At 43.1% G+C, this 26,975-nt stretch overlaps 1 protein-coding gene across 9 annotated transcripts; it reads left to right on the forward strand.

Annotated features, from left to right (window-relative positions):
- The first annotated feature begins 1,030 nt into the window (after positions 1-1,030).
- On the forward strand, positions 1,031-25,916 carry PATZ1 (POZ/BTB and AT hook containing zinc finger 1). Of its 9 annotated transcripts, XR_005258793.1 has the most exons (8): positions 1,035-2,797; positions 5,159-5,222; positions 8,334-8,405; positions 10,785-10,956; positions 16,660-16,797; positions 18,560-19,760; positions 21,103-21,223; positions 23,218-25,916. XR_005258793.1 is itself a non-coding variant. In XM_038152813.1 (6 exons), exons 1-6 carry the CDS (start codon positions 1,512-1,514, stop codon positions 18,976-18,978), a joined length of 2,151 nt encoding a protein of 716 aa, XP_038008741.1. In that variant the 5' UTR covers positions 1,035-1,511; the 3' UTR covers positions 18,979-25,916. The 9 variants fall into 9 exon arrangements, 6 of the variants coding, with proteins under 6 accessions (XP_038008747.1, XP_038008745.1, XP_038008741.1 ...); XR_005258791.1 differs by having other exon boundaries at positions 18,560-21,223; XR_005258792.1 differs by having other exon boundaries at positions 21,103-25,916.
- The last annotated feature ends 1,059 nt before the right edge of the window (positions 25,917-26,975 follow it).

Here is a 26,975-nt window from a genome sequence, read left to right on the forward strand (position 1 = left end):
ACCTCGAGCACACAGGGAAGATTCAGCACTAGGACAGTCCAGGCAACCCCGCGCAGTGAATTCGGCAGTGCATTTTGGAGCGTTTAACCTGAGCCCGGGGAAGGGTAACTTGAGGGAGCGGGAGCCTCGCCGCGCTGGGGCGTGGGGCGCTCCGGGCGCCGTGGGAACCCCGGCTGCGCGGGAGGGGCTCCGCGGGCATTAGTTTCCCAACATGGACGCACTCGGGGCTCTGAGGTGCCCGTGCCTCCCGCAGCCCCCGGCCCGCGGGCACCGTTCCTCCCAACCGCTCCCAAGGGGAGCGCATTTTCGCACTGGAAGCATTCCCGCTGTACCCCTTCCCTCCCCCACAATGCCGGCGCCTCGCTCTTCTAGCGAGGCTGAGAGTTGATCGTGTACGGGGGGGTGGGGGTGAGAAACGCAATGAAAGACCGGGGGGAGGCCGGTCTGCGCTGCAGCCCCTGGCCCCTCTGGGATCGGCTCTCCTCAGGCGAGCCGAGGAGGTGGGGGCCGCTCTGCGCCTCTGCAGCTCCGGGAGGGTTTGCATTGGACGATTCGCGCCTGGGGAGGGGGGAAGGTTGCCTGCAGCCCCCCCCGCCGGCCCCTCCTCCTCTCTCCAGCGGGAGGGGGGTCTCGGGGGCGAGCTGCAGCCCAGATATTTGGGGGAGGGGGCGAGCGCGGCCCCACCACCCCCGTGAGCCGCGGGGGGGCCCTCACTGGCGGCTCGGCATTGGAGGATCGGTGCTGGGGAAGGGGGAGACTGCAGCCCCCAGCCCCCGCGGGCGGGCGGGGTGGGGGCCGGCCTGCTGGCTCTGGCTGCTCTTGCATTGGCGGATGCGGGGAGGGAGGGGGGCAGGAAGCGGGGGGGCAGGGGGGGAGCCCGAGTGGCTGGAGGGGGGGGGGTCTCTGTGAATAGGGTGGGGGTCTTCTCGTCCAAAGAAGAGAGGAAAGTTTGCGGCGCCGGTGGTGAGGGTGCGTCGAAGCGGGCGGGGCCCGGACCGGGGCCGGCGGCGGCGGCGGCGCTCGGTCGGGGAGCAGCAGCCGGGGGGCCCCCGCTGGATTTTTGTAGGGGGGGTGGTATCGCCCCCTCCTTCTCCTCCCCCCAGGGGTGAAAGTGCAAGAGGAAGTGCAGCCGCTGCCATCTTTCCTCCGCTCCAAACACACAGGGACGGACGGAGCCGGCAGCCCGGAGCCGCCGCCGGACCCCCGTCCCTCCCGGCTGCAGCCGCCGCGCCGCGCACGCCCCTTCCCGCGGCGGCTCCGCGGCCGCAGCGCCTCGTGGCGGCCGGGCCCGGGCGGGGCTCGCGCGGCCGCGCGCGCGCCTCGGCCGCCCGAGCCTTTTGTCTCGCCCCCCCCCGCGCCGCGCGAGCCCCTCGCGCCGTGCAGGGAGCGCCGCGCGCGCGCCGCCGGCCCGGGCAGGGGCGGGGAACGAGCAGGAGGAGGCGGCGCGCGCCGCCGGGCGGCCCGAGAGCGCGCGCGCCCCCTGCGGGCGCCGGCGGGGCGGCGCAGCCCCCATGGAGCGGGTGAGCGAGGCCGCCGCCTGCGGCCCCTCGTCGGGCTGCTACACCTACCAGGTGAGCCGGCACAGCGCCGACGTGCTGCACAGCCTCAACCAGCAGCGCAAGAACGGCGGCCGCTTCTGCGACGTGCTCCTACGCGTGGGCGACGAGAGCTTCCCGGCGCACCGCGCCGTGCTGGCCGCTTGCAGCGAGTACTTCGAGTCGGTGTTCAGCGCGCAGCTCGGCGACGGGGCAGGTGGCGGTGGCGGCGGCGCGGAGGGGAGCGCGGCGGAGGCGGCGGCCGGCGGGGCTGCGGCGGCGACCGGCGGCGCCCCCGGGGGCGGGCGGGAGCTGGAGATGCACACCATCAGCTCCAAGGTGTTCGGGGACATCCTGGACTTCGCCTACACGTCGCGCATCGTGGTGCGGCTGGAGAGCTTCCCGGAGCTCATGACGGCCGCCAAGTTCCTGCTGATGCGCTCCGTGATCGACATCTGCCAGGAGGTCATCAAGCAGTCCAACGTGCAGCTCCTCGTGCCCCCCGCACGCCCTGACATCATGCTGTTCCGTCCGGGTGCCGCTGACCTCGGCTTCCCTCTTGACATGACCAACGGTGCCGCTTTGGCGCCCAATGGCAATGGCATTGCCGGCATGCCTGAAGACGAGGCCACGCGGGCTGCGCTCACCGCTGCGCAGTCCTCCCTCCCTGTCCTGCAGGGTGTGGACCGCCTGCCCATGGTGGCAGGACCTCTGTCCCCACCACTGCTGGCCTCGCCCTTCCAGAATGTTGCTGCTAGTGCCCCCGCTTTAAGCACCAAGAGGGGCAGAGGGCGTCCCCGTAAAGCCAATCTCTTGGACTCCATGATGTTTGGTAGCCCAGGGGGCCTGCGAGAGGCTGGTATCCTGCCTTGTGGGCTCTGCGGGAAGGTATTCACGGATGCCAATCGTCTTCGGCAGCACGAGGCTCAACATGGGGTGACAAGCTTACAGCTGGGCTACATAGACATCCCACCCCCACGACTGGGTGAAAACGGTGTTCCTGGTCAGGATGACCCCGACGCACCTCGAAAAAGAAGCAGGACGAGGAAACAGGTGGCCTGTGAGATCTGTGGCAAGATTTTTCGGGACGTGTACCACCTGAATCGGCACAAGCTGTCACACTCTGGCGAAAAGCCTTACTCTTGTCCGGTGTGTGGCTTGCGGTTCAAGCGAAAAGACAGGATGTCCTATCATGTTCGATCGCATGATGGCTCTGTGGGAAAGCCCTACATCTGCCAGAGCTGTGGAAAAGGCTTTTCCAGGTAAGAGAGTACTTGTATGGACCATTGACACAAACAGAGACCTAGGAAGTTGACTTTCAGATCCCTTGGAAATGTACTTAGGATAGTTTGACTGTTCCACTTTAGAATGTTTAAAGGAATGAGACTTCCATCATTTCCTCTGAGATGCTATTCTGCAGGCTCTTGGAAGGGTTTAAAAGTAATTAAGACATTGAACTGGGAGTCAGCTGGCTTCTGGCTAACGTTCCCAGCTTTGTCCCAGCGTTCCCAGCTTTGTCCCAGCGTTGGTGTATGCGTGTCCTTGGGCAAATCAGTCAGTCTCTGCCTCAAATGACTCTTCTGTGAAATGGGTGTTGAAATAATTACCTGCCTCACAGAAGTGTCTTGAGATCCCTGATGTGTAGGTAGCGTGAAGGTGCTGTTGAAGTGCAAAATAATACATCTCAAGATTATTATTTTACTCATATCCATTTAAAATTTTCTTAACATCCCTTAATTTCTCTTAGTTCGTAATGTTTTTTTATCACCCAAATGTGAAGGAAGAGGTGAGATTTCAAAGGCTGCAGCATCAAGTATCTTTTAATACGTGATCTTTGTGTCCTTTGGGTTTACATCCTTCTGAAGGGGATCCTGTTTCTGCCCTGCAACATACGTAACACCTGTGCATTTAATGTTGCTGATTTTTTGTTGTCGCTGTTCGTGGGAGCTAATTTAATGAGGAGTTTGGTACACGTAGTTGTGTTAGTGGTATCTTGTAGTCTTGAGTTAATGAATTCGAAACTTTTTTGGAAGTTTGCCGCCCGCTTTGAGTGTAGAAGTGCAGGGGGGGAGGGGGATGGACTGTGCTATTTCTGTACCAGCAGTCGGTTTTATACAGCAGTTGATTTGCTCTGACGTGAGGGAAGGACTCGAGATCTGAAACAAATCAAAAGGCCACCAGGCTGTGTAAATTGGGGAATTTTGTCCCTGCTCTTTTTTTGATAGAGGGACTTCATGTTATTGAAATAAATTATGAAAATGTAGCCCCCCCCTTTTTCTTTTAAATCGGCAGTAATTAGGGATGCATCTTCTTAAGGACTGCAGATTGAGTGATGGAAGGTCACAAAATGAAACTTTTATCTGTGGCTAGAAGTGAAAGTACTTTTCTTATTATAGTGCTACCCGGGATCGTGTGCCAAGTTTTATTGTTTTTACTGACACTTAAAAATTTCTGCTGCTGCTGTATGAAAGGTTTTTGTCATGAAGGGGAAGTCAGACATACACGTTGAGTTCTTATTTCCCCAGTAAGTTAATGTGAACAGGCGGGAATGCTGTTACAAAAGTTAACAACAAAACCCTTCGCATCTCTGTAAAACCGAAGTATGAATGAAAACTAGAGACTCCTAAGTTTCAGTATTCACTCTTAGGAGCAGCCAGAGGAAGTTGGAAGCGTGATGTCTAATGTTAGTGTCCTTTTCTGTATTCAGTAGCGCAGCACGTGAGGTTGCTGGGTTTGAGGTACCCAGCGGGACCCCAACCAGTCTGTCCGGTTACACCGCTCCAGCCCAGCGCCGGAGCATCGGCTTTAGGAGCCTCACTGCAAAGTCCAGCCCATTTTGTGTCTGCAGTGCGTGAATTCCATCCCGTGCTCTCTCATTGGTGCAGCTGCGAAGTTGGGGGAGGAGAGGGTGGAGAACTTGTTTCCAAGCAGTTTTGGTCTCATACAATGAAAAGCTTTCTTCCCACTAGGAGAAACTCCCACCAGGACAATCTGCAGCTCTTCAGTCCGTTCTTCTTCCAAGTAGGCTTTGCTGGTCTAACTTTCTACAGTAATGATTTGCTCTTCCACTGCACCTTCTAGTTGGAACGTTCAGAGCACTTTATTTGTATTAATGCAGTCTCCCTACCAAGTTGTAAGTTAGGAGTATTTTTTCATCTTGCAGGTGGGAAATGTGTCACAGCAACAGAGTTTAGATAGTGTTTTTGCAAGAGGTGCTTAGAGTTGTCTTTTTACATCTGTGTTTAGGGCATAAATCAAAAGGATGTGATTTTCAAATATTCAGCAACTGTAAATCAAAGAGCCCTGATTGTTAAGGTCTAAATAGGATTTTGGATGGGGACATGCAGGCTTGAAAATCATAACTTGTATTTCCCGTTTCCTCTGACCATTCAGTCATTATTTCTTCCTGAGAAAATGCTGCCTTTTTAGCAAGTTGCAGAGGGGACATAACAAGGTAGAGTCCCAGTTGATGGCAGTCTGGTTCTTGGAAAGTTAAATATCACTACAATTGTCATAGATAAAGCACTGGGATCTTTTATTTCTTTCTTTTCTTTTTCGTGTTAAAATTGTGACTTTATTTTTAGTATTTGTTTTAAGTGTGCTTATGTGTATTTTCCTTTAAGGCCAGACCACTTGAATGGACACATCAAACAGGTGCATACCTCAGAGAGACCTCACAAGTGTCAGGTAGGAGCCAGAGGGGTTTAGACTGATGTTGTGGGTAATCTTTGGCATTGCATTTATGTGTGCGGACAATTTTGAAGTACCAGTAGAAACACCATGTATGTGTGATTGGGGATGAATGTTTGTAATGAACAGCGTACCACAGTGACATCTGCTTTACATCCCTCCCGTCCCCTCTCACCTCATCTACAGCTTTGGTCCTCCTGCCTCTCCCCCTTCTACCACATGTTCTTCCCTACTGTGCTGTCCCAGTGTCACCCTGGATCTCTTACCCAGCCACCTGGGCTTGGAGTCGATGTCACTGATGATTCCCTCCCTTTTTTTTTTAATTGCAGTTGTTGCCATCAGGAGGCTCCAATGCTGACTTCATTTTTTTATAATAACTTCAGTAAGAAATTAGTAAATTGTAATTATCATAACATGTTGAGATACTATTTTTTAAATTGCATAGCCTTCAGAACATTGCACTGAGCAAAATTGGAAGCTTTTTCTATCTCAGGGAGAATATGAATGATGACATCACAATATCCTTTGTTGTACAATGTCATAATGTTGTATATAGTTTTTTACAGTTAATAAGGTTTGAAAGATCAAATGTAGGAAGATATTTTGTAATCAATTTAAAAAAAGATTTAAAAGGTGCCTGGAAGTATCAATCAAAACAAAGTTGAGAATCAGCTTCCACCATCACCCATTGCCATCAGAGAGATGTTGGGCAAACTTTTAAAACAGTTGTTGGGCTTACAATCTCCATGCTTGGCTTCTGAAGAAGTATTTAATATTTATTTTTAGAAGCTGAAGCAAGATTCTATTCTTTTTTGTTGGTTGTTTTTTTTTTTGAGGACAGTGATGGTTAGAGGATTTTTTTCTTCTAAAATATTTAACCACGTTTTATGAACCTAGACAATCCTACATGATTGCTGCCTCCTGATCTGCATTGTTGCACATTTTGACACACCTATATTTCCTTCAAATTGTGAGAGTTTTGAAACATTTTGAAATGTTAAGAATCCTGATAAGTTTTCCAGACAGCTGGAGCCATCTAAAGGTTTCTGTTGACATCCGTATGATCTGTGAAAGCTCGGCACATTTGAAAGTCAGGCCGTAGAGCTGTCACATTGATTCAACTGTCTGTCCTGCATAGAGCCTTAGATTATGGGTTACAGATTTATACAAACCAGAAAATCCCACTCCTAAAAAGAATTCCCAGTGTGGGGACAGCAAGAGGTCTGTGATGAGCTGATGATGAATGTTTATATCCCAGCATGAACAGACACTCATCAGTCTTTTGCTCGTTGATACCAAGATGACTGGATGAACACTGTTCACAAATAACACAGATAGCTATGAATTGTCCTTTGCCAGCTGATGACCGATAATTCTTTTATAGTTTTACATTGATTTAAGAATATTAAATACCAACTCTGTGTGAATCAGAGGATACACTAAGAGCTCAGAAGTAAAGAAACATGGAAGCGAAGATGGCACAGCCAAGCTCAACTCCATTTCCTTGCACACATGTATTTTGTGACAGCAGTTTCCAAGAACGGTATTTCTTACTGTGTGTTATCTAAAGTGCCATAGTACTGTATGCACTGCTCATTTCAGTTAAAAGGTACAGGCTGTAGGTTACAGTCATCAAGACAGAGTTGAGATTGTCCTTCGGGCTTGGGTTATTCTTGATTTTTGATTGCTTAGCCCTGCAAAGTTAATTTTTCGTGAATCTTAAGGTGCGGAAAATTTGTTAATGACCTGTTGTGTCTTTGCAGAAAATGCTTTCCAATATCCTGTCAGATTTAGAAAGTCTTCTTGAATATTCACAGATCTGCTATACATTGTAGAAACCACATAAGGGATGCAGTCACTGAAAACTTGTTTCAAATATGAAAATTGATGAATAAATTGATGACGTTCTCCCTGTGATTATCTCATAATCGGTTACGCATATGTTCCATTATATGTATCTAACACAGGATCTGGCCACCAAGAAGGAAAATAGCTTAATATTGGCATGTTGTTTGCCCATTTTCCATTCTCTTTTTCCATTGATTGTATGGCAAATTAGCTCCCTCCGAGAGCAGCCTGAACAGCATTGAGCATCTTTTTTGAATCTGTTCAGTTTCTGTTGAAAATTCCTGTTATTGTCATGCTTTGTTTATGTCTACTGGAAAAGAGAATTACTCCGTCAGTAAACAGCAGAGCACTCCAATCCTCTATTGTAATGGCATTTTTGGGATTTGTGCTCTGTTATGATTTAAACAAACTGGCCATTTACCGGAGCTCTTAGGTATCTTTGCAAACTGGTGATATATAATGTTTTGTTGATGTGGCATCACAGCACACTTTAGAGTACCAAAACAAAAGTGGGAAGGTGTCAACCCAACTTCAGAGTAAATGAAAGTGTGAGCAACGGGACAATTTTAAGCTGAACATCCCTGCAACAGCAGTAGTTTTCAGTGCTCAGTTTGTAATCCTGCACTCATCCCCCTAAAATAACGGCTGTACTTCACAGGCCTTTCACAAGTATCCTAACTTCCAGCGCCTCTAGCACCTGATGCCAAAGTCTTGACTCCAGCTTTTTCACTACTGTTAAGATAGACTCAGATTAAGGAAGATCTCCACAGAGCCAAAGCAGCTGAGAAGTCAGATCCAAGAAGTAGCTTTGGTGTCCAGGCAAATGGCACTCGGGATCTTTTCCCCGGATTGTTGCACTGGTGAATTTATACTTTTTTCCCCATAGTCTGACAGTTGAGTTCTGGCTACAGGAGAAGGAGTGAGTGTTATGGGCAGAATGGGGCAGCTCAGTTACTGACCCCACGGGATGGGGTGAAGCTGTCGGCTTTGGCGTGTCGATGTGTGAAAGTCAGGCTGCTGTTTGGGAGCAAACAGTGATCTGAAAAGATGTGGACGTGAAAGAACCAGGGGAGAAAATGGAAGTTTGCTCCTCTCAGAGACAGCACAGGTTGTTCATCAGGCAAATAAAATAAAAAATAAAAATGCTGGTTAAATTAAAGCACAACTTCATTGGCATCCCAAGTCCAGTGCGTATCCCATTGATTTCAATGCAGAATGAGTTTCTTCCTGTCCTAATTTCTCTTACTTCCTGCCTATTAGCAGGAAAATGGCAGCCACCATGGAATAAGCTCAGAGACATCCACATCCATAGAAAAGTTGAAACTTCAAGAGGTATTTCTTAAACAATGTTTTTTAAACTTTATATATTCTTTTTGATCTATTTATATACCTGCAATGTTTAATAGGAAAGCACTGGAGAGTTTTCTTCTATGATTAACAATTAATGACAAATACTTAGCACTCATTTAGCACTTCACATCTTTCATAAAATAAAACTTTTTTTTTCTCTATATCTTTTATAAATATTAACTATTTGAATATTAACTTTGGGATTTTCTTTAACCGTAGTCCTGTCTCCCATTGTTATGATTCAGCTAAACTGGTTCTTGCTTTCTCCACTGGACTTAATTATTGTTTTTAAGCTTTGTTGCAAATATATTTATTATATAGCTTATCCAAAGGTGAACTTTACACAACTCAGCAGCAACAGTGAGAAATCAAACACATAAATTTTTATACTGCTTTTGCCTAAGCTTTCAGCTTGCTAAGTTCACTGTGGGATAGATTTGGTTTTACTTCTGGCATCGCTGTTATTTATGTGATTTGTCTCTTGTCTGCTTCTCATCGGCTAAAGCACTCCCAATGCTCGGGTGTGGACCTTCCTGTGGCTCCATAGCTTTGGAGTTATTGATGATGGATCTCTTGGCTGTCATTGTTGATAGTCTAGTTGTATATCTTTGGTTGATACCCAGCAGATTGATTAGTATCAGTGCTGCAATCCTGCCTTAAGGGAGTGCTTACCTCTAAGAATGCTTTAGTGAGTGAAAGCTGCACCTGTTTTGCTCAGCGCTGTGTACTGAGATTACAAATGAAGAGAAATCTTTCATGTTTGAGAATTTGCCTCTTAAACCTCAATAGTTGTAATTTATAAATCTTTGTCTGGTGGGCCTAGTTGAACTGTGTATGTCGCAGAAATCCAGATAATTTTACTGTTGCCTTCTCAATTTCACTAAGTCCTGATCTTATGGGGTCTTGTTAAGTCTTGTACTTGCTGCAGAGCAGCCTCAGCTCCATGGGAGTTTTCCACACTTTAGCATCTCACAGGATCGAATGAGTGTAAAGCCTGTTGAAATTGATAGGTGCTTTTCAGCTGCCTTCAATGGTTTTTGGATTAAGCTCTTGATTAACTGAATTTTATGTAATTACATTATCCTCTTCTGTATTATCAATTCCACTTACTTGAATTATAATTTTGGAATTTTACTAAGATTGTTACTTTAACAGGTCTTACCTCTATTGAAACAGTGGTTTAATTACACACTGATATTTAAAAATACAGCTTATACCCAGTTCCCAAGACAGTGAGCAGCCTCATATTATTTTTTTGGGGGTTCTGGTTAGATCTCTTAAAACTGTGATATTTTATATGAAGTTGGTATAAACAAAACAGTGTACACTCTTGAATGTCACTGCTCTGGCTTGGTCTGGTCGTTCTGATGTGTGTTTGCTTTTGTGTCTCCTCTTGCACTTGTGAAATGGTTTAGACTATAGCCCTAATCCCTTGTGCAGCATATTGCTGGTGGTTTATTTCCTTTCACACATTAGAGACAGAGCAAGCCTTTCAGAACTGGCAGGCCACTAGAACAGGCTGTGGGCACAACCTGCCTGCATGCCCATTGCTGGGGTTATAAAAATGGGAGGGAGCCTTCACTGACCATGCAGATTTCAGCTGGAAAGTGGGCACATAGAATCAATATTATGCCAAATCAAGCTTGTTTTGTGGCAGTAAGTGGAATATGATACCTTGACCCAGGGTAAGTTAAAACAGATTACAATGTCGTGCAGTTATTTTGATATCTGCTCAGTTTCGAGGCTTCACTTCCATGGTTTGTCTGCACTGCTGCTGTGGATACCAGGATGACTCTTCTACTGTCTCTCGCCATATTGTCATCCCAGATAATTCTGTGATCCTTTGTTTGTATGTCTTCACACTCCAAAAGAATTGTATGTACTGAAGTTAGATTTATCTCATCAAAGAATAGAATTGAGGAAAATGACAGAGAGGACATTTGAGTGGCTTACACTCAAATTGGTGATTATAATGGCTCAGTGAAATGGCAGAACTTATTGTAAACAGAGCAGAGTGGTTTCTGCTATTTCTTCTGTTAAATATTACTTAAAATTTTAGTATCTTCATCCTCAGAAAGGAGCTAAAACCTTACAAGTCTATCTTGGAGTAAGTTTTACTGTCTGTAGTGTGTCAGTGCTGTTTTCTTGCTGCTTTAATTCTTTTGAGTAGTAACATTACAACTTGTGCAATGTGTCGGTGTTCTGAATTTTTTATCTGGGGGAAAATGGCTTGTGCATCATGTCATTTTTTGTGTTTGCACAGCATCTAAGGTATTTACTCTAAAGAATACTAAATCAATTCAACAATATCAGTGCTGTTAGCAGAGCTGATGAGTCACATGGTTCTTGTTGTACCTGCAGACTTGTAATGCTTCCTTTGCCACTCGTGACCGGCTGCGCTCACACCTGGCATGCCATGAAGACAAAGTCCCGTGCCAGGTGTGTGGGAAGTACTTGAGAGCAGCATATATGGCAGATCACTTGAAGAAGCATAGTGAAGGACCAAGCAATTTCTGCACTATCTGTAACCGAGGTAATGAAGAAACTATTTTTTCTTCCAGTGGGATGGGACAGCACTCGAGGGGAGCTGTAAGGCTGCATGACTCTGCAACAGGAGGAGGTTGTACCCTGTTTGTGTACATACTCTGCTTTTCCTATTGAATCCTTAACCCTGAAACTGGTGGAGTACAGGTCTGGCCTTTTCACATGACAGATAGTTCCCAAAGAAACACAGTTTAAATCTGAAGCAAATTTTATTTGCTAAATAGCCAGATCTCTCTACAATAACCATGATAAGCTGCCTTGCTGCTATTCAACATACATCTTCTTTTTTCTGTGCCTGATTAGACTTGAGCCCTTACAGTCAGTTTGGAAGAAGAATGTTTTTGTACCTTTAAATACACATCAAGTTGAAAATCATACACTTAACATAACTCTACATTGTGTTACTAAGTATTACTTAACCTCCTGGTGCAAGAGTCAGGCTGCTTCTCCTTCTTAATTGCTTTGTACTAATGTACGTTTCTAAAACGTACTTTGTAAAGAGCACTAGAAATGTGGTTTACCTTTATTTGTACAAATACAGCTTTTCAGGGTTGGAAGGGACCCATAAAGATCACCAAGTCCAACTCCCTGCTCCATGCAGCACTATGTAAAACTAAACCATATGACTAAGCCTGTGAAGCTTTTCCATCTCTTTGTGGTACTCTTCAGTTGGAGAGAGTTGGAAATTTAGGCTTTGTGGGATGTAAGGCAAGCTGGAAAAATTATTTTGACTTATTGGTGTCTTTTTTTTTTTTTTTGAGGGATTAAGTCACAACTTCAAAATGCCTTTTTGGCTCACACAGGTATAGATAACTAGTAGGTGTTAGAAGAGAATGCTGCTGTGTTTTGGAATCTTGTTTTTTCTGATGAGTCTTTTTTTCCTGACATGTTCTTTTTTTCTAGTTTAAGAGAGGTGAAATCTTTTGAGAAAATAAAGCTCTTCTGTGCTTAATGTGCAGACTGTGCAGGGAGCTTATGGAGTTGATGAGTAATGAGTAATTAAATTGCAAGGGAGGTGTTTCCTAGTTGAACAGTCTGTAAATCCTGAAAGTGATGTTATCAGTGTGAATGGAAAAGGCATCTGGGTTGAAAATCTTCAGGTTTTGAAGCTCCAGGTAGATGGTATGAAATGGAGCTTGCCCTCCTTTTCAGCTGAAGGCCTGGCTTTTGGAAAACAGCTTAAGCTTGTCCCAATTCTTTTTGTGGCAACAACATGGAAGATATTGTTTGAGATCAGGTGCAATCCTGCTCTCCTTCCGTTGAACAGAGTGCCAGACAGAAACTCAGATGGGCTGGGAGGAATTGTCTTGTTTCCACGGTTTGTAAGCTTGACTTTCAACTTAACTACCACTGGATGTCACTGCAGCTCTTTGGAAATGGAGCCAGCTGACGAAGACAGACCCGGCATTCAAACAATAAAATGACTAAGTGGTTTATTCACATTTTGCAAGTCTAAATGTACAGTGGGAATTTGAATAAAATATATACTTCTCTGTAGAAGGATAGGGAACCTGTTGTACAGCAAACTTTAAGCAACTGCTTTCTTCTTAGAGTTTGCGTATTTCATGGGACTTGTCAGAACTGTCTGCTGTGAATTTCAGCTTGCATCAGGATTTTAAAAATGTAATTATGAATAATGAATAATGTTTAATTTCATAGGAAGTGTTAAAATTCATAGGAAGGGTAAGATACAGACTGGATTTGTCAAACAATTGTGTTGTAAACTCATTGTTTGATGCTGTAAATTTTGATTATAGATTTATGATCAATGACAGCAGACTTTTTAGTCCCAGGTGTTCTAGAATCAAAGTATAATGTTAATTGTTTTAAATAATTATTTTTTAAACTGTAGAGCCTGGCAAGATGAAGTCTGATGGAAAATTCTGGATTAGAAATATCTATTTGATAGGCATTGGTGCAGTCAGAAGCCACACAGAGTAACCTGATCACAGCTGTGCCATAGCTGAGGTGCTTGTGCAGAGGGATTTTGTTCATTCTTCCCTTGGCTAATGTGCTGATGTATTTTTTAATTGAAACTTAGCTGGTTCTGGATATAGTAATTGTCAGCCTCTGGATATAGTGATTGTCAAGCAAGAATGCTCTACAGGCTCAGGCTGCTTGTGGAGAGAATTTTGGATGTTGGCCGCTTTAAAAAAAGTGGATGAAAAGGTGACATTCCTGGTATTAATGACAGACTTAGACTCCCTCAGTTTATCCCACTGGACTGAAAGCTTTTCTGTGGAACTTGATAAAGTGTCTCACGTTGTTTTAAAGGTTTAATGGCTTTAGGAGATGGAGGTGAAACTCAGTACCTGGCAGAAAGCAGTAGCCAATAGTTTGATATGTCATGTGGTTCATTTGTTTATCATACTTGTTTCTTTTACAATGTGGTAGTATAATTTTTTAAAACTGCCAGCTGTGAGTTGATGTTTTTTCCAGGTTGTTTTCTTACTCAAGGTGTTTATGCTTAGAGTAATCATGGAAGCAATTAAATCTTGTTAAATCAGGGAAATAGTGAAGTGGTTCTGGGGGGCTTTGTGTTGGTTGGTCGTTTCCCCCCCCCCCCCCCCCCCGCCCCGGGATTTTGGGGGTTGTTTCTTTTTATTTTTCTTTATTAGTTTGGTATTTTGTTGTTGTTGTGGGTTTTTTTCTTAAAGAATTTGTCTAAAATGTGCTTAAAAAACTAATCCTCAAGCCTCACATTTTTAGACAAATTCTCTTTAATTGGTTTAAATAAAGAAGACGTGCTCCTGTTGCATTGTTACACAATTGATTACCATCCTTAGGAACTCTATTTGCTTGTGTGGGCTTTTTCAAAGTATTCCAGAGATTAATGACTTTGGTACTTAGTAATGATAGCTGCAACTCAGAAGTTTGGGGTTGTGTTTCAAACACATATACATTATTTGTTTCACAGAATCAAATTAGTTTGGAAAAGGGTAAATATTCCAATCACAAATGAGAATTTATTTTTTCCCACTGAGTTCTTGTACATTCATGGGGGACAGAGTCCAGTGAATAGAGACACATTCTCCTCATGTTCCAGCTAAATCCAAATTACAATTTCTGAACAAGGAGCATCCTGCAATTATTTCTATAGTTTATCTCCTTATCTTATCTAAGAGATCAAGGGACAGGTCCCATTTATATAAAGGAGATAATTTCCTCTCTGTATATGTTTTTAATATTGGTTCTTCTGGTATGAAGAAATAATTTGTCTTGCAAAGTGGAGAGATGTGTATGAGTAAAGCAATAAATACATTCCTGCTCTGAAAAATACTGCCACTTTATCCTCTGGATTGGTCTGATTTGCTCTGAAAGAGACTTTTAAGAGTGAAGGATTATGGTCTAAAAACCCCCATCTTCCTAGGACAGGCATTCATAATTAAAGTCTGCTGGAGATAAAAAGGCCAGTGCTAAGTGCTTCAGGAAAAAATTAGGATGAAAACAACCCCAAAAAAGCCTCCCTTTAAACAGTTTCCCATGAAGCAGTGTGCATTCTTACGGTTTTGATGGGAGTTGATGACTCACATGTTCATCTGCCAAGTACATAAAGCGGAGCTAACGCACTTTGCAGCAGTTTTCATTCTGTAAAACAATGTGCTCTACAAATAGAACTGCAGAGTTCAGAAAAAAACCCTGTGTGCGGAGATTACAAGTTCAGATTTTCCCGTGTCAGTTGTGATGTAGAGAAACACTGAATACCTGCACATAGTCCTTTTTTAATGGTTGGCAGTGTGATTTTAAAGCACTGCTGCATCAAAGAGCTTGATCTCGGCACGCATGTGGTTATTAGCCACATGTGTGAAATAAGGAAAGTGCCTCAGAGGTGGAAGTGTCACCATTATCTCTGTACCCTGTGCCCTTTTCTCTACCAGTCAAAGACTGCTTCTTTCCTACAGTGGATTTTTGGTATTTGTAAGAATATATTCTCTTGCTGCCCAGCGAGATTTTCAATGCGGTATTTTGTGTCTGAGGGTAGGTCTTGTATTATTTAGGAGGATATTTATCCTTACATTAATTCCCTGGATTACTTGGCCTTGGTGATTCTGCTCCATTGTATTTTGAGAGCCATATGTTCTTGGTTTCTTCAGTTGTGATGTATCTACATTTCTGTACTTTCATCTTCAACTCAGGGGTCCACAGTAACTACCTCTTGTTCATTCTCAGCAGCCTGTCCCTTTTACCTTCAGCAGGTTGCTGTGGAGTTCTTGCTTTGCAGGTCCTGTATATATAATTCTTAATAACCTCTGGATAAAAGTCAGGGTAGAGGGATTTTCTGTGAGCTAGGCACAGGGAAATCTAGTGTAAAGCCACATTCATTATTATATTCAGCACCTGAAGCTAACAGTCAGAAAATCCACCCCGGAGAGGTGTGTAGTATTTGGTTTGCAGCGTTCCTAATATATTACTATATATCATCAAATGCAAATGCAGTTACATCACTATAAAAATGGCTTTGTGGTAGAATATCTACTCATATTTTAAGGAAATTATTGTTATGAAAGTTCTCTTGCAAGGACTTGTGCTGTAAATGCTATATTGGTTTAAAAAAAATCTAGGGCTTGGGTTTTTGCTCTCCAGAAGGGGAACCTTCAAACTCTGGGTCTGCAGTGGTGAACCTTGTGTTGTGTTTTTAGTTGTTAGTGGAAAATGTTTCTAACATGAAAGTGCCATAATACTCTGTTCAAAGTATAACAGAAAATTAAGCTGCTTGGTGGTGGCAGCTCTGTAGGAACTCTTTAAAACTCTCTCCTCCTTGTGCCTCATATATGGTCCAAATGTACTAGCAGTGACTGCAAATCTTATTGAGGTTCAATTAAAAAACTTTCCAAAGTATATGTGAGACAATTCACTGCATTAGAGAAAAGCTACATATTTGTGAGACTTAAAGAAACATTTTTAAAAGTACATACACAAATGTAAAAAACTGGTTTGTTTAGAAATCAATTGTTTGATATATATGTTTTTATTTTCAGTGTTTGGCGCTTACAGATCAGAGCTAATAAAAATACTGAAATTTATTTTTAGTACTTTTTGTTAACGGTAGACAAAATATGAATTCTAGTATATTTTTTTAAACTCAGGGTGAGCTCACTGAAGGAAATGTTTTTCAAAAATTACTATTGAGCAAACCTCTATACCTAAAAAAGTCAATAGTTTTAGCTTTCTGCCTTCTAGAAGTCACTCTAAGTGCTATAGAAGCCTAAGGGGAAAGCACACTAAACCAACAAGGGTTGTTACTAGATAGCATTCCTTCAGATCTTAACAGCACAAAATCAACTAATTGGAACTATCTTCCAATGTATCATCAGGTGACAAAAGCATTTTTAATTAAAAGTTAAAAAAAGGAAAATGGTGAAGAGACACGGGTGCCTTTTTGTATGATGTCTCTTCTGCCTTTTTTTCCAGAAAGTTTCATGTCACCTGCTAGGTTTGCTTACCCAGAATTTGTTTTTAAGGAGGCTGTTCTCTCTTTTTGACTAACAAAAAGCGAACTCAGTCTGATGAAAAGTGTGCATTGCATTACTGCCTGAGGACGACAGGACTCCTACTTGAGCATGTCAGAGGGAACTGGTGGAACAGCAGCTTTAAAATAGGGAGCAGGAGCAAGAGAAAGATTAAAGGAACAGGGAAGGCAGATGCGTGTCTTTGCTGGTGGCAGGATCTCATCTCCTTTTATCTTGTTTAGGTTTCTCCTCTGCCTCCTACTTAAAGGTCCATGTTAAAACCCACCACGGTGTTCCCCTTCCCCAGGTCTCCAGGCACCAGGAGTCCATCCCGAATGGGGGAGCAGCGTTCCACTGCGTCAGGACCTATGGCATCAAAGGCAAGAGACTCGCTGCTCTGCACCTTGCTGCTCGTGCAGAACTTTGTGTTGTGGGGTGTTGGGCTGGGCACGAGAAAGGGGAGGGAGGAAGGACAGGGAAGATACTGGAGAGAAGCTTAGGGAGATGCAGAGAAATTCCATAGCATCACGTAGGATGTAAACCTAACACTGGACAGCCGATTTAACAAGTCTAGGGGAAAGAGATGGGCACAGAAGAGTATGTGAAGCTTTGGCAGCTTCTTCCATTTGGAAGATTGAAAAAGCCATGTTAGTTCATCTTGACCCTTTTCCTTGGAGCAGTCAGCATCTGAATTTTGCCTGAGGGCAATTCATTAGTCCCACTCCACTTGAATCTCGGGTCAGTCCCATTTCTGGTTTTGTAGGAGCCATACCGTACATGCAGTCTGTAGCTAAACTTACACTTCTAAATGCAGTTGTTGGGGAGGAGAGGTGAAGGGTGATTATAGTACCGGTGCTTTCTTGTTTTGACATTCATTTAACTTGGTGGGGGGGAGAAAAAGTTGTTATTGTAAGCATAGCTGAGGAGTATTTAACTTCTGAATAAGTAAAGCAGTGTGTTTGCCTGTGTAGAATAATTTTTTGCTTCTTGGTTTGAGCTGTCAGTATTCCCAGTGAAAGCGAAACATCAGAAAATTCTTCAAAGCCATGGTTGTTCTGGTTTTTTTCTTGCCCAGGAGAACACAGCAGGCTGGGTTAAACAAACACTGCGCCAGCAGAAAGCTCGAGTTGTGTAATTTTTTCTGTTGAAGTCTTGATAGAGTTACTACAGAAGCCCTTTAGTTTTGGGTGGTGTGCTGACTTAACAAGAGATTTATTCCAGCTCAGTGGTGTATTGATTTCATCCTGTTTGTAATGCTGAGTCCAGAGCAAATCTGTCTTTTGGGTTGTGCCAAGGGGTTCTTTGGTCTCTTAGAGTTAATAGTAGGTACAGCCTGTTTGTATTCAGAGGCTCCTTCAGTGAGCACGTCTGGCTTTCTCACGCTCGTTCACATGCACTGAGCAAAAAAGTGTGGACAAACTTCCTTGGCATAATGCCAGAGGAGGATGGGGAAGACTACAAACATACCAATGCCTTTGCCAGGAAATATATCCAAAGAACTTAAATAGCGTCCCTAACCTCTCTGCTGTTTCACACTGCAGTATTTAAAGATAGAACAATTTTAGGTCGTGAAGTTAACTTCTAAGTGTTGCATTTGTGAAAAAGAGTTCCTTGAAACTAAATGGAATTGCACTTCTTAAATTGCAGTAGCTCACTGCTGTTTTGCTGAGTGTTTCCAGATTTCTTCACATCTTGCTGCAGCCTGTTGTACTTCATGAAGTTTCTAGGCTCTCCCCCAAAGTATTAACAGCATTTCAGAAGCGTGAAAGTGAATTACACAGTTGAAACCTCATCATGAGGTCCATCCTTTTATAATGTCTGAGGTGTAAAGATTGTGAGACATCCTTGGGATTCAAGAAGTGTTATATGAACCAGAGACCCATTATGGTTGCATTCAGTACCATGACAAATCCCTATTGAAACCCCAGCTGTTGCTGTGATAGCAGCCTGGTGGTTTGGAAAGGGGACCTGTGCTCAAGGGCTTTGGGATATGAGGGATTGGATGTTAAGTGTGTATCATTCTGTTGTGACAGGCGTTAATGTGATCAGGTGGTAACCAATTGAATTTATTTTAATGCATGTTAAATATCTTCCTTTGGAAGCCAAGATTCTGAAAACTTCTCTCTCTTCTTTTTCCCGTAGAAGGCCAGAAATGTTCACATTCGGACCCGATTGAGAGTTCTGATTCATATGGAGACCTCTCTGACACCAGTGACCTCAAGACTCCTGAGAAACAGAGCACCAATGGGTCCTTCTCGTGTGACCTGGCAGTCAGCAAAAACAAAATGGAGATGGAAGGAGAGAAGAAGTACCCGTGCCCCGAATGCGGCAGCTTTTTCAGATCAAAGTCTTACCTGAACAAACACATACAGAAAGTGCACGTCAGGGCCCTTGGTGGCCCGCTGGGGGACCTGGGTCCTGCTCTAGGATCCCCCTTCTCACCCCAACAGAACATGTCTCTCCTGGAGTCATTTGGGTTTCAGATCGTCCAGTCAGCATTTGCATCATCCCTAGTGGATCCAGAGGTCGACCAGCAACCAATGGGGCCAGAGGGGAAATGAGATCAGTTGGATCTTAACAAAGCAGAGCAGCAGTCTGGCTGTAATGATAAGATGCTGTGAATGAAGAGGAAATAATGAAATTTGGTTCTATAGCTGAGAATTTTTTATTCATTTTAGCTTCCTTCTTTGTCTCATGCCCTACCCCACCTTTAAACCTTCGCTGGGGAGAGGGAGAAAACGCTTCTTTAGCTGATAAATGACAGAAGATGGTGGCCTTGAATAGGAGACATGACCCAAAACAAATGGAGCTTTAGAGGCTGCTGGTGGTGTTTTCTTTGTGTTCTTTGAGAGTAATCAGAAGTTACCAGCACTGGTCTGAGAATGAGACAGTCCTAGTGACCGAGGCACCTGGGGAGCTGCAGCTGCAGGGAGCTGTGATTTTGTTTTCTCTCTATTCCCCTGCCCTCCCTAAACTCCCCCAGAAAAACAGTAAGTTTAAAAAACAGACCCTTTATTGAATATAACATTAAGTAAAATGCCCCATGGTTCCTAGCAGGTTACAATGCAGTTGTCCTTTTAAAACCAGAAACATTTAAAGAAGGTGAGAGAATTTGATCCCCTTCTGCCTTTGTGAGGCTGTGAGTGCTGCAGCAGGACTGAACTGCTGAGAAAAATCACCTTTCAAAACAGGTTGTTTTTATTACTTTTGACCATTAAACTTGCTGTCAGGTTTTTAATTCTTTATTATTATTATTATTTTAGGACCTGTTGTAGTGAATTGCTACTGAAAAGCCAGTCTAAGGCGATACACAGAGCACTCGTAAAGCAGCAGTCACATTAGGGTTAGTATGATATTTTTTTTTTAGATGTACCATAATTAATAACTTGGCTAGTTGGTTGTTTTAAGTCTATGAAAGAAATAGTTTTTATGAAAATTTTAAAAAAAGAAAAAAAAAAAAGGAAGGAAAAATACCATTACAGTCTGGTTGACTGGTGCTCATTTTTCATGTGGGGACCTAGGGGATGAACACGATCAGCTATCGGGTTAACACTATGTACCACTGACTTGTTTAGTGTGAATAAACCCAGGGGCTCACAGAGTGATTTTGGTTTAAGTGGATTGGACTCTATTAAAGAAGTTAGTATGTTACTTTGCATCCCCTCGTTTTGTCTGGTTTTTGAGCAGTTTAGCCACCTGTCCAAAAGGTGTGCAAATGAGAGCCAGTAAATAATATGTGAATCCTACTCTGCACTGTGCTGTGTTCTCAGTGAGCTGGGCTTTTTGGCCAGTCGTGCTCTCCTGATCTGTCTCTAGTCAGGTTTGCAAAAGCCACTGTTACTCCTTTCTTTTCCAAATGAGGTGGGAATTGCAAACAGCATATCTTTGAAAAAGAATTGATTACAAAATGCAAAGAAGCTGCACTCCAGGCTGTTGGACATTCCATTTAATCTGAAAATATCACTTGTGCAGAAGTAATGTACTTTCTTGACCCTCCCTTTCCTTCCATGTAACTAGTCATGGTTTTATGTACCAAACCCAGGTATAAATGTTGTTCAACACAGGGTTAGGAGTTAGGAATACTCTGAGTTTTAATTATGGTTCTGCTGTTGATGCTCAAAGTCACATAGAACGGTTTCTCGAATTTATTCCTTATTTTCATATCTGTGAAGAATCTTCTCTACATCACAATTGTTGAGAGAGTTATTGAGCAGAGGTTTAAGTAGTGATTTGGTAAACTGCTTTGTGTATTGAATGTTTCTAAAAAGGCCATTCTGAAGAACCCATGTCCTGTACCAAACTTGCATCCCATGAAAAAATATCTGTCTCCATCATTAATACAGTGCTGGAGCAGGACAGACCCTCTTGGACCAGGTTCTCCTTTGCTGCAGGAGATGTGTCTGTGTAAACATGCACAGAGACACAAAGTGTTGTTGTACCACAGCCTGCATTGCCCAGGTGCTTCTAATCCAAACCTGCAGCTGATGCATAATTGGGAATTGATATTCCCAACTTGTTTTATGTTAGAATTAGAGAGGTCTTTGTAAGTGTATGGATTTTGGAATTATATTCTAAATTCTACAGAGTTAGAAGACCCAGATTCCCTCTTGTAAGAAGCTACTTTTTGTACTTGCTCTCGACTATTATAAATCAAGGATGAATAATCAATGGCTTTCTCTTTATAGCACCAGCACTTTCTAAATTGAGAGCATGTTGCAGTGGACTTGATGTTTTGCTATTAATCTGTGTTGGGAGACTGAAGGACATGTTCTTCTCCAGTCATCTCCTCCCAGAATCCTGGAATAGGTATGAGCCTCATTTAAAAGGAAAAACCAGTGAAACAAACAAATCTCACCACTAAAGCTTCATGGAATTGCTCTTGTACTGGTAAGATTAGTAGACGAGTAAAACCAGAACATCTTAGAAAAGTGACAAAACATTTTAAAATATCTTACAAATCTAGTGCTGAGACAACCTTGTAAGCTCCCGAGCAAATCAGGAGAGAGCAGGCTTTCCAGTCAACACAACAATTTGTTGGGATTAGCAAATGCAGCTGCAGTCACTGATTTACTAATAGCTCATAATTAATCCACAAGGGAAATTTCTGTTGAATTGAGGCTGTATGCTGAAAGACACAAGTTTTTGTTCCCAGTGTTCCTCTATGCCCTCAAAGAAGGTGCATTAACCATAACATTTAACTCCAAAATCTAAGCCCAGAGTATAGAATACTTTCATCCTACATTTAGCTCCCCTGACTTTAGTGTTACAAGTGGGTTGAATTCTGGCTGTATCTATCAGAATTTAATTTTGAATGCTACAGCATTTGACCTGGTGAAACAAAAGCCTTTATCTGAAAATGAAGCCTTTGAAAACACTGTGTATTCTGCTTGTCAAAGAAAATGCTTACTAAGTTGTCATGAATACATTGAATGAAAACTACTTACTTCTCAGTCTAGTGGACAGGGAAACAATTAGGGCAGGAGGTTAACAATCGTGAAATGACAGTTCTAGATCATTCTAGTGAAAATGGGAGAGATTTGTACCAACACAGGAGGCTGGTGCAGGCTAGTGCCAGTAGGAAGTTGGGCAAATCTTTAGCTGTGGTGTGTTTTCAGTGCTTTTTGCTTCTTTGGGGGCATACTGTTCTATTCTGGACAGTAATTTAATCTACATACAAATTCTATTTTGTACTTTGGAAAAGTTTCTTATAGAACACGAGACAGATCCAAACAGAAAACTCAGCCTCACGAGTTCAAAGGGAAGTATGTAACATGCCTTGAGCTGCAGCTTGTTGCCATTGCATTTTATTTTGAATTGGTGTGTAGATGATAGTTCTGATTTGGGCCACGCTCCCTTCCTTGCCTTCCCCTTTGGAGGGACTGTCAAGAAGGAAACTTCAGTTCATGCAAATTTATATAATCAGACATGAAGTATTTGTATTATAGGAGTCCCATAACCTCTCATCTGAGGCTTAAGCCTCGTGTATTAGGTATGATGAAAACATCTTCAGTAGTTCATAATCTAAATATTAATGACAGACAAGAAAGGAATAGATGCTTATAAGAGAATGAGTGAAAGATAAAGGACTAAAAGCCACTTGCATGCATGCTTAAGTGTTGTCTTAAATGTGAGGGCACAAACTTTTCAGGCTTTTGTTGCCTGAATTTATAAATCTTAATCCAGAACAAATGCAAGGTAAAGCAATTTAATGTGAATTTATTCCATACTGAGTTAAATTAGATGATGTGACCTTGCATTTGTCATGTCTCAAATGTGTGCAAACTGTGGCTCACCTGACACATGGCAATGTGCATGTGAGCTCTCAATCCTAAGTGATTTGCCCGTGATGATATGGGAAATTGATAGCAGAACCAGAAATTGAACACAGATTTTTCCTTCTCTCAATCCAGTGCCTTAATTATAGTAGGGCAAAGTATTATATGTTGGGGGGATGGGTGTTTTTTTGTTTTGTTTTGTTTTTTAAAGCCTAGAACTATTAAGATGGTGTGGAGTTGGTCTTCCTACCAATCTTTTGAATAATTGTAAATGCCCAGTCACAATTTTAGACCTGTTTGAGTGCCAGTGACTTAGGGAATATTTGTCATTTCCCATGTATTCCCTGAAATTATTGTTCCTCCCTCAACTGCTGTCAGCAGTAAGGAATGACTTGAATAGAAGAGCTGTGTAACTGAATGTCTATAACTCAACTAATTGAATTGCTAGTATGAAAGCTAACCTAGATTTTGTAGGCTCTGTTGTAACTTTAGTGTCTTGTTTTTTCACTAAATCTTTGTTCCTAGAATTCAATATCTAAACTTACGTCTTGAGTCGGGAGTGGGGTACCACTTTCAGCTTTAATTTTTTTTAAGGTGCTTGCTTGAGGAAGTAGATGCCAAAGTAAACTTCAAAGGAACTCCAGACTTCAGTGTTGGAAGAATGAATGGAGAGCAAGAGCTCTCCTTGGGTTTCATGAGAGATAAATGGACAAAGTAAAAAACAGCCACCAAAATTCTAAGTAATGAAACAGGAAAGGTTTTTCTTTACCACCCACAAAAATAATGAATATTTTCAATTGTCACCATGGCATAAAATCTGAGAGCAAGTGCCAAACAACACAATGTGCTGGCTTTTTCAGCATTATGATCATACTTTAACAGCATTGTCAATACCCAAATGTAAATTAAGCCAGCCTAGTACTGCTCACCTTTTTCTTGGGCACAACATGTGGGTTTTATTTGAACAGAGCAGAAGCTCACAGTGAGTCTCTGAGCTTAGGCTCTCAATTCTACCCTGAGAGACAAAACAAGTGAGCAAAGAGGAGGAGAAAATAAACCCATAGGAGAACTTAAAAAGGAAAACAAATTCTGGAAGGCTCCAGTATCTCTTCAAAGAGCCACATTTTTTTATCCTGAACATGCTTTCAAAACAAGATCCTTCAGCTGTTGTGAATGAGCCCTTGGGAACAGATTTGGCTTCCAGCCCAATTTGCTGCAGCTCCCTGGCCCTGTGAGAAGGCAGCATGTTCCAGAGGACTGAGCCTGGGATGCAGAGGGAGGAGGCAGGCAGTGCTCCTGGGCTGCAGCCACAGGTACTGCCACGGAGCCAGCACCAGCACTGGCAAAGTGTCATGTGCCTGCTGCTTTCATCCTGACCCCTCCACACATCCTGTGCCGTGCGGTGCCTGCTCGCATGTGTGCAGCTCTGCAAAGAGCTGTCAGCTGTCAAACAAAGCAGGAGCTATTTGGCTATGAAGAAAAAACAGAAAGCACCACTTTAAAAGAGCGCAGTGACATAACTGCAGAGTGCTGCAGCCCAGGAGCAGGAGCCCTGGCTGTGAGGGGTTGTGGTGGTGCTTGGAATGGTTATGGCACGTCAGTGAAAAACCACAGCTGTGCTCTCTGTGGTGGCAGGCAGTGATGGCCTGTTTGCCAAGAATGAACACCGTGTGTCATCTCTAGCCTCTTCCTGTGTTGTGTTCCTGTATGTAAGATGAGATGATGATAACCTTTGGGTAAAAAAGTGCCAATATTTAATTGATGTGCCAAATTGTGCTGCACAATTGTGTAGCTGAACTCTGTCACAAATGTTTGGCCTCGCTGACTTCAGATGTAATGCAGAGTTAAACAAACATTTTGCCACATTTTTCCTGAAAGGTGGGATATTTAAATTTATTTAAAGACTGCCTGGCACTGTTGATCTGCTCTCAGGGTTTATGTGAATGAAGCTTTTCCTGGGTGGCCTCCATACTTGTACTGCAATTTCGGAGACCTGGAAGTGCTCTGAGCTGAGATATGCTGAAGGAGGGAGGTAACTGGAGTCTCACTGATGTTCCAGTGACTCCCTCCGAGCTCCTGTGTTCCATGTGTACCATGGAGTCACTTCATGCAGCCACTGGCAGCCATACATGCTCTTGAGCATCCTGCAGTCCCATAGTGACCTTGGGTAAGTGATTTTATAATAAATCAATCTCATGCTTGCTAATACCTTTTTGGCTGCTGTGTCTACAAACTGGTGCCTTCTCCAGGCAAATTTTACATGCCCTCTGCAAAGTTGTCAGTCTGACTGCTGGCTCTTAAGGAATCAACCAAGCCTTGCTCTTGGGCTCAGAATTTTTCTTCGGTACTGTTGTAATCTGAAAGTTCGCTGCAATTAGTGCAAATACCAGAGTAAGAGAGAAAATAAAAGGCTGTTCTTAGATGTCTTGTAGAGTGAACAACTGAAACATGAGTGTGGGATGAGCCAGGAAAACTGGTATTTTTCCCTGGCTGTGCGCCATATGGAAGAGACAGTGCCTTGGAAGGGAAGGAGCAGAAAAGTTTGCCATTGGCTCTGATGAATCCCAATCCTGCTTCTACTGAAGTTGCTGGGAATCCTCCCGTTGTCTTCAGTGGAGCAAGAACGGATCTTAGGTGAGGATGGATGACTCTTTCCCTACTTGAATGAAGTCTCTTGCCTATTTATAGGCCTGCTTCTATTGAAACCGAGCCTGTTTTAGCCTTTTTAGGTTCCTAGGGACCTGTTTGTATAAAGCAACTTACCTACCTATCTTTTTTTTTTCTATTGTGTGTATTTTTTGTATGTTCTGTTGGAAGGTGAAGCCTCTGTAGAAGGGGATACAAAACCTGATTTTTAAATAGTAATAAACCAAAAGAGAATTAAACTCTGTAGGCTGCATGCATTCATTTCCTGGAGATGGATAGTAGAGACCATGAGTGCACAGAGATGGCCTGGACTTCTCATATCTCAAAATCTTCCCCTTTTCAGAGCCAGTTCTGCCTTTGCACATTTCCACAGCTCTGTGTGAGAATTGATAGTGTGGTGGGCAGGCTGCAATACTGTGTATCAGGATTGCCTTATTTCGACTAGGAAATCCTTTCTCTGGCACTGTGTGGTGAGATTACTCATTTCAGCATAAGTGGATGGAGTAACAAGTATCTGTCAAATTTGGTATTGTCCTCACTGAATGGCAGTGAAATAAAACTGAGATCATATAAATAGAGTTTTGCTTCTGGCCTGCCTACCTCGGGTGCTGAAGTGTTGGTCAGATGCTGAGTGTTTTAACTCCATACCCTTATACACTAAAGAAATAAGTGCAAGTGTTAAGTGAAACTTTTATTAAACCTTTGTTTCTTCCTGGCTTTTTACCTCCTCATGGTGTTACCAGTTGGAGCCTTAACTTTCTAAAAGAATGGCAAACTCAAGACCAAAATAACAACAGAGGTTTGCCGTGCTCTGTGAACATACTTAAAGGAACAGTGTTTTTGCTTTTGTAAACAGATGTAAAAAAGTTCACATGCCTCTGTCAGTCATGAAAAAGGCTGTCTCTGCATGCTTATGGCATGTGTGTGACCCAGAGAAAACACAGATTTGCCTTTCTTCAACAGGAAAGAAAGAACAACTTCCCAAAATAAACAATTCCTCCCACAGCCTTCAGACAAACACCTGTGGAGTCTTTCACAGTACCTGTGTGCCAGGGGTTTTATCTGCTTTCAGGCCAGCTAAGAAATAAAATCCAGAGTTGTGAGCTCTGCATTGTAAATGTCCCTGAATCCTGCACTTTCTGAGGAAACAGCAGTAGCTCCATTGCAAGGTTTGGTCTCTGCTTCTCTGCTCACACTGAATTACAGACCCATTTCAAAATAAGTTTCTGCTTCTGCTCTTATGCTGATGACTCCAGTCCTAATCCCAAAGCTCTAGAGGGAAGAAAATACATGTTTGGCTTTTTTATGTGTTCAAGTTTATAACCTTACAACCTTTCTGATGGCTTGGGATAGAGGTCACATGAGTGGTAGTGCTATTTAGAGTAGGAGTTTTGCATATTTAAGTACAACTTTAACCTCATGTTTTTCACAATGAAATCTAACTATTACTGTGGTAATATTCCATTATTATTGAGGTTTAAGCAGCAGAGTTTTGGGCTTTCACTGTGAAATTGGCTTCCATACTAAGTGAAAGATTGATAGAAGGATATTTAATAATCCCATCCAATTCACTGGAGGTTAATTTGAACAGATATCAGAACAGAACTCTTTATTCCTTTTGACTTAAATCTCCAGAT

Source organism: Motacilla alba, chromosome 15 (genome assembly GCF_015832195.1).
Source record: "Motacilla alba alba isolate MOTALB_02 chromosome 15, Motacilla_alba_V1.0_pri, whole genome shotgun sequence".
In the NCBI taxonomy this organism is placed as follows: domain Eukaryota; kingdom Metazoa; phylum Chordata; class Aves; order Passeriformes; family Motacillidae; genus Motacilla; species Motacilla alba.

What these genes read in the sequence shown, in the direction of transcription:
- PATZ1 (XM_038152813.1), top strand. Translation starts at nt 1,512, where the DNA reads ATGGAGCGGGTGAGCGAGGCCGCCGCCTGCGGCCCCTCGTCGGGCTGC. An exon ending in AGAGACCTCACAAGTGTCAG is followed by an intron (nt 5,223 to 8,333) that starts GTAGGAGCCAGA and finishes CCTGCCTATTAG; the next exon opens with CAGGAAAATGGCAGCCACCA. An exon ending in AAAAGTTGAAACTTCAAGAG is followed by an intron (nt 8,406 to 10,784) that starts GTATTTCTTAAA and finishes TTGTACCTGCAG; the next exon opens with ACTTGTAATGCTTCCTTTGC.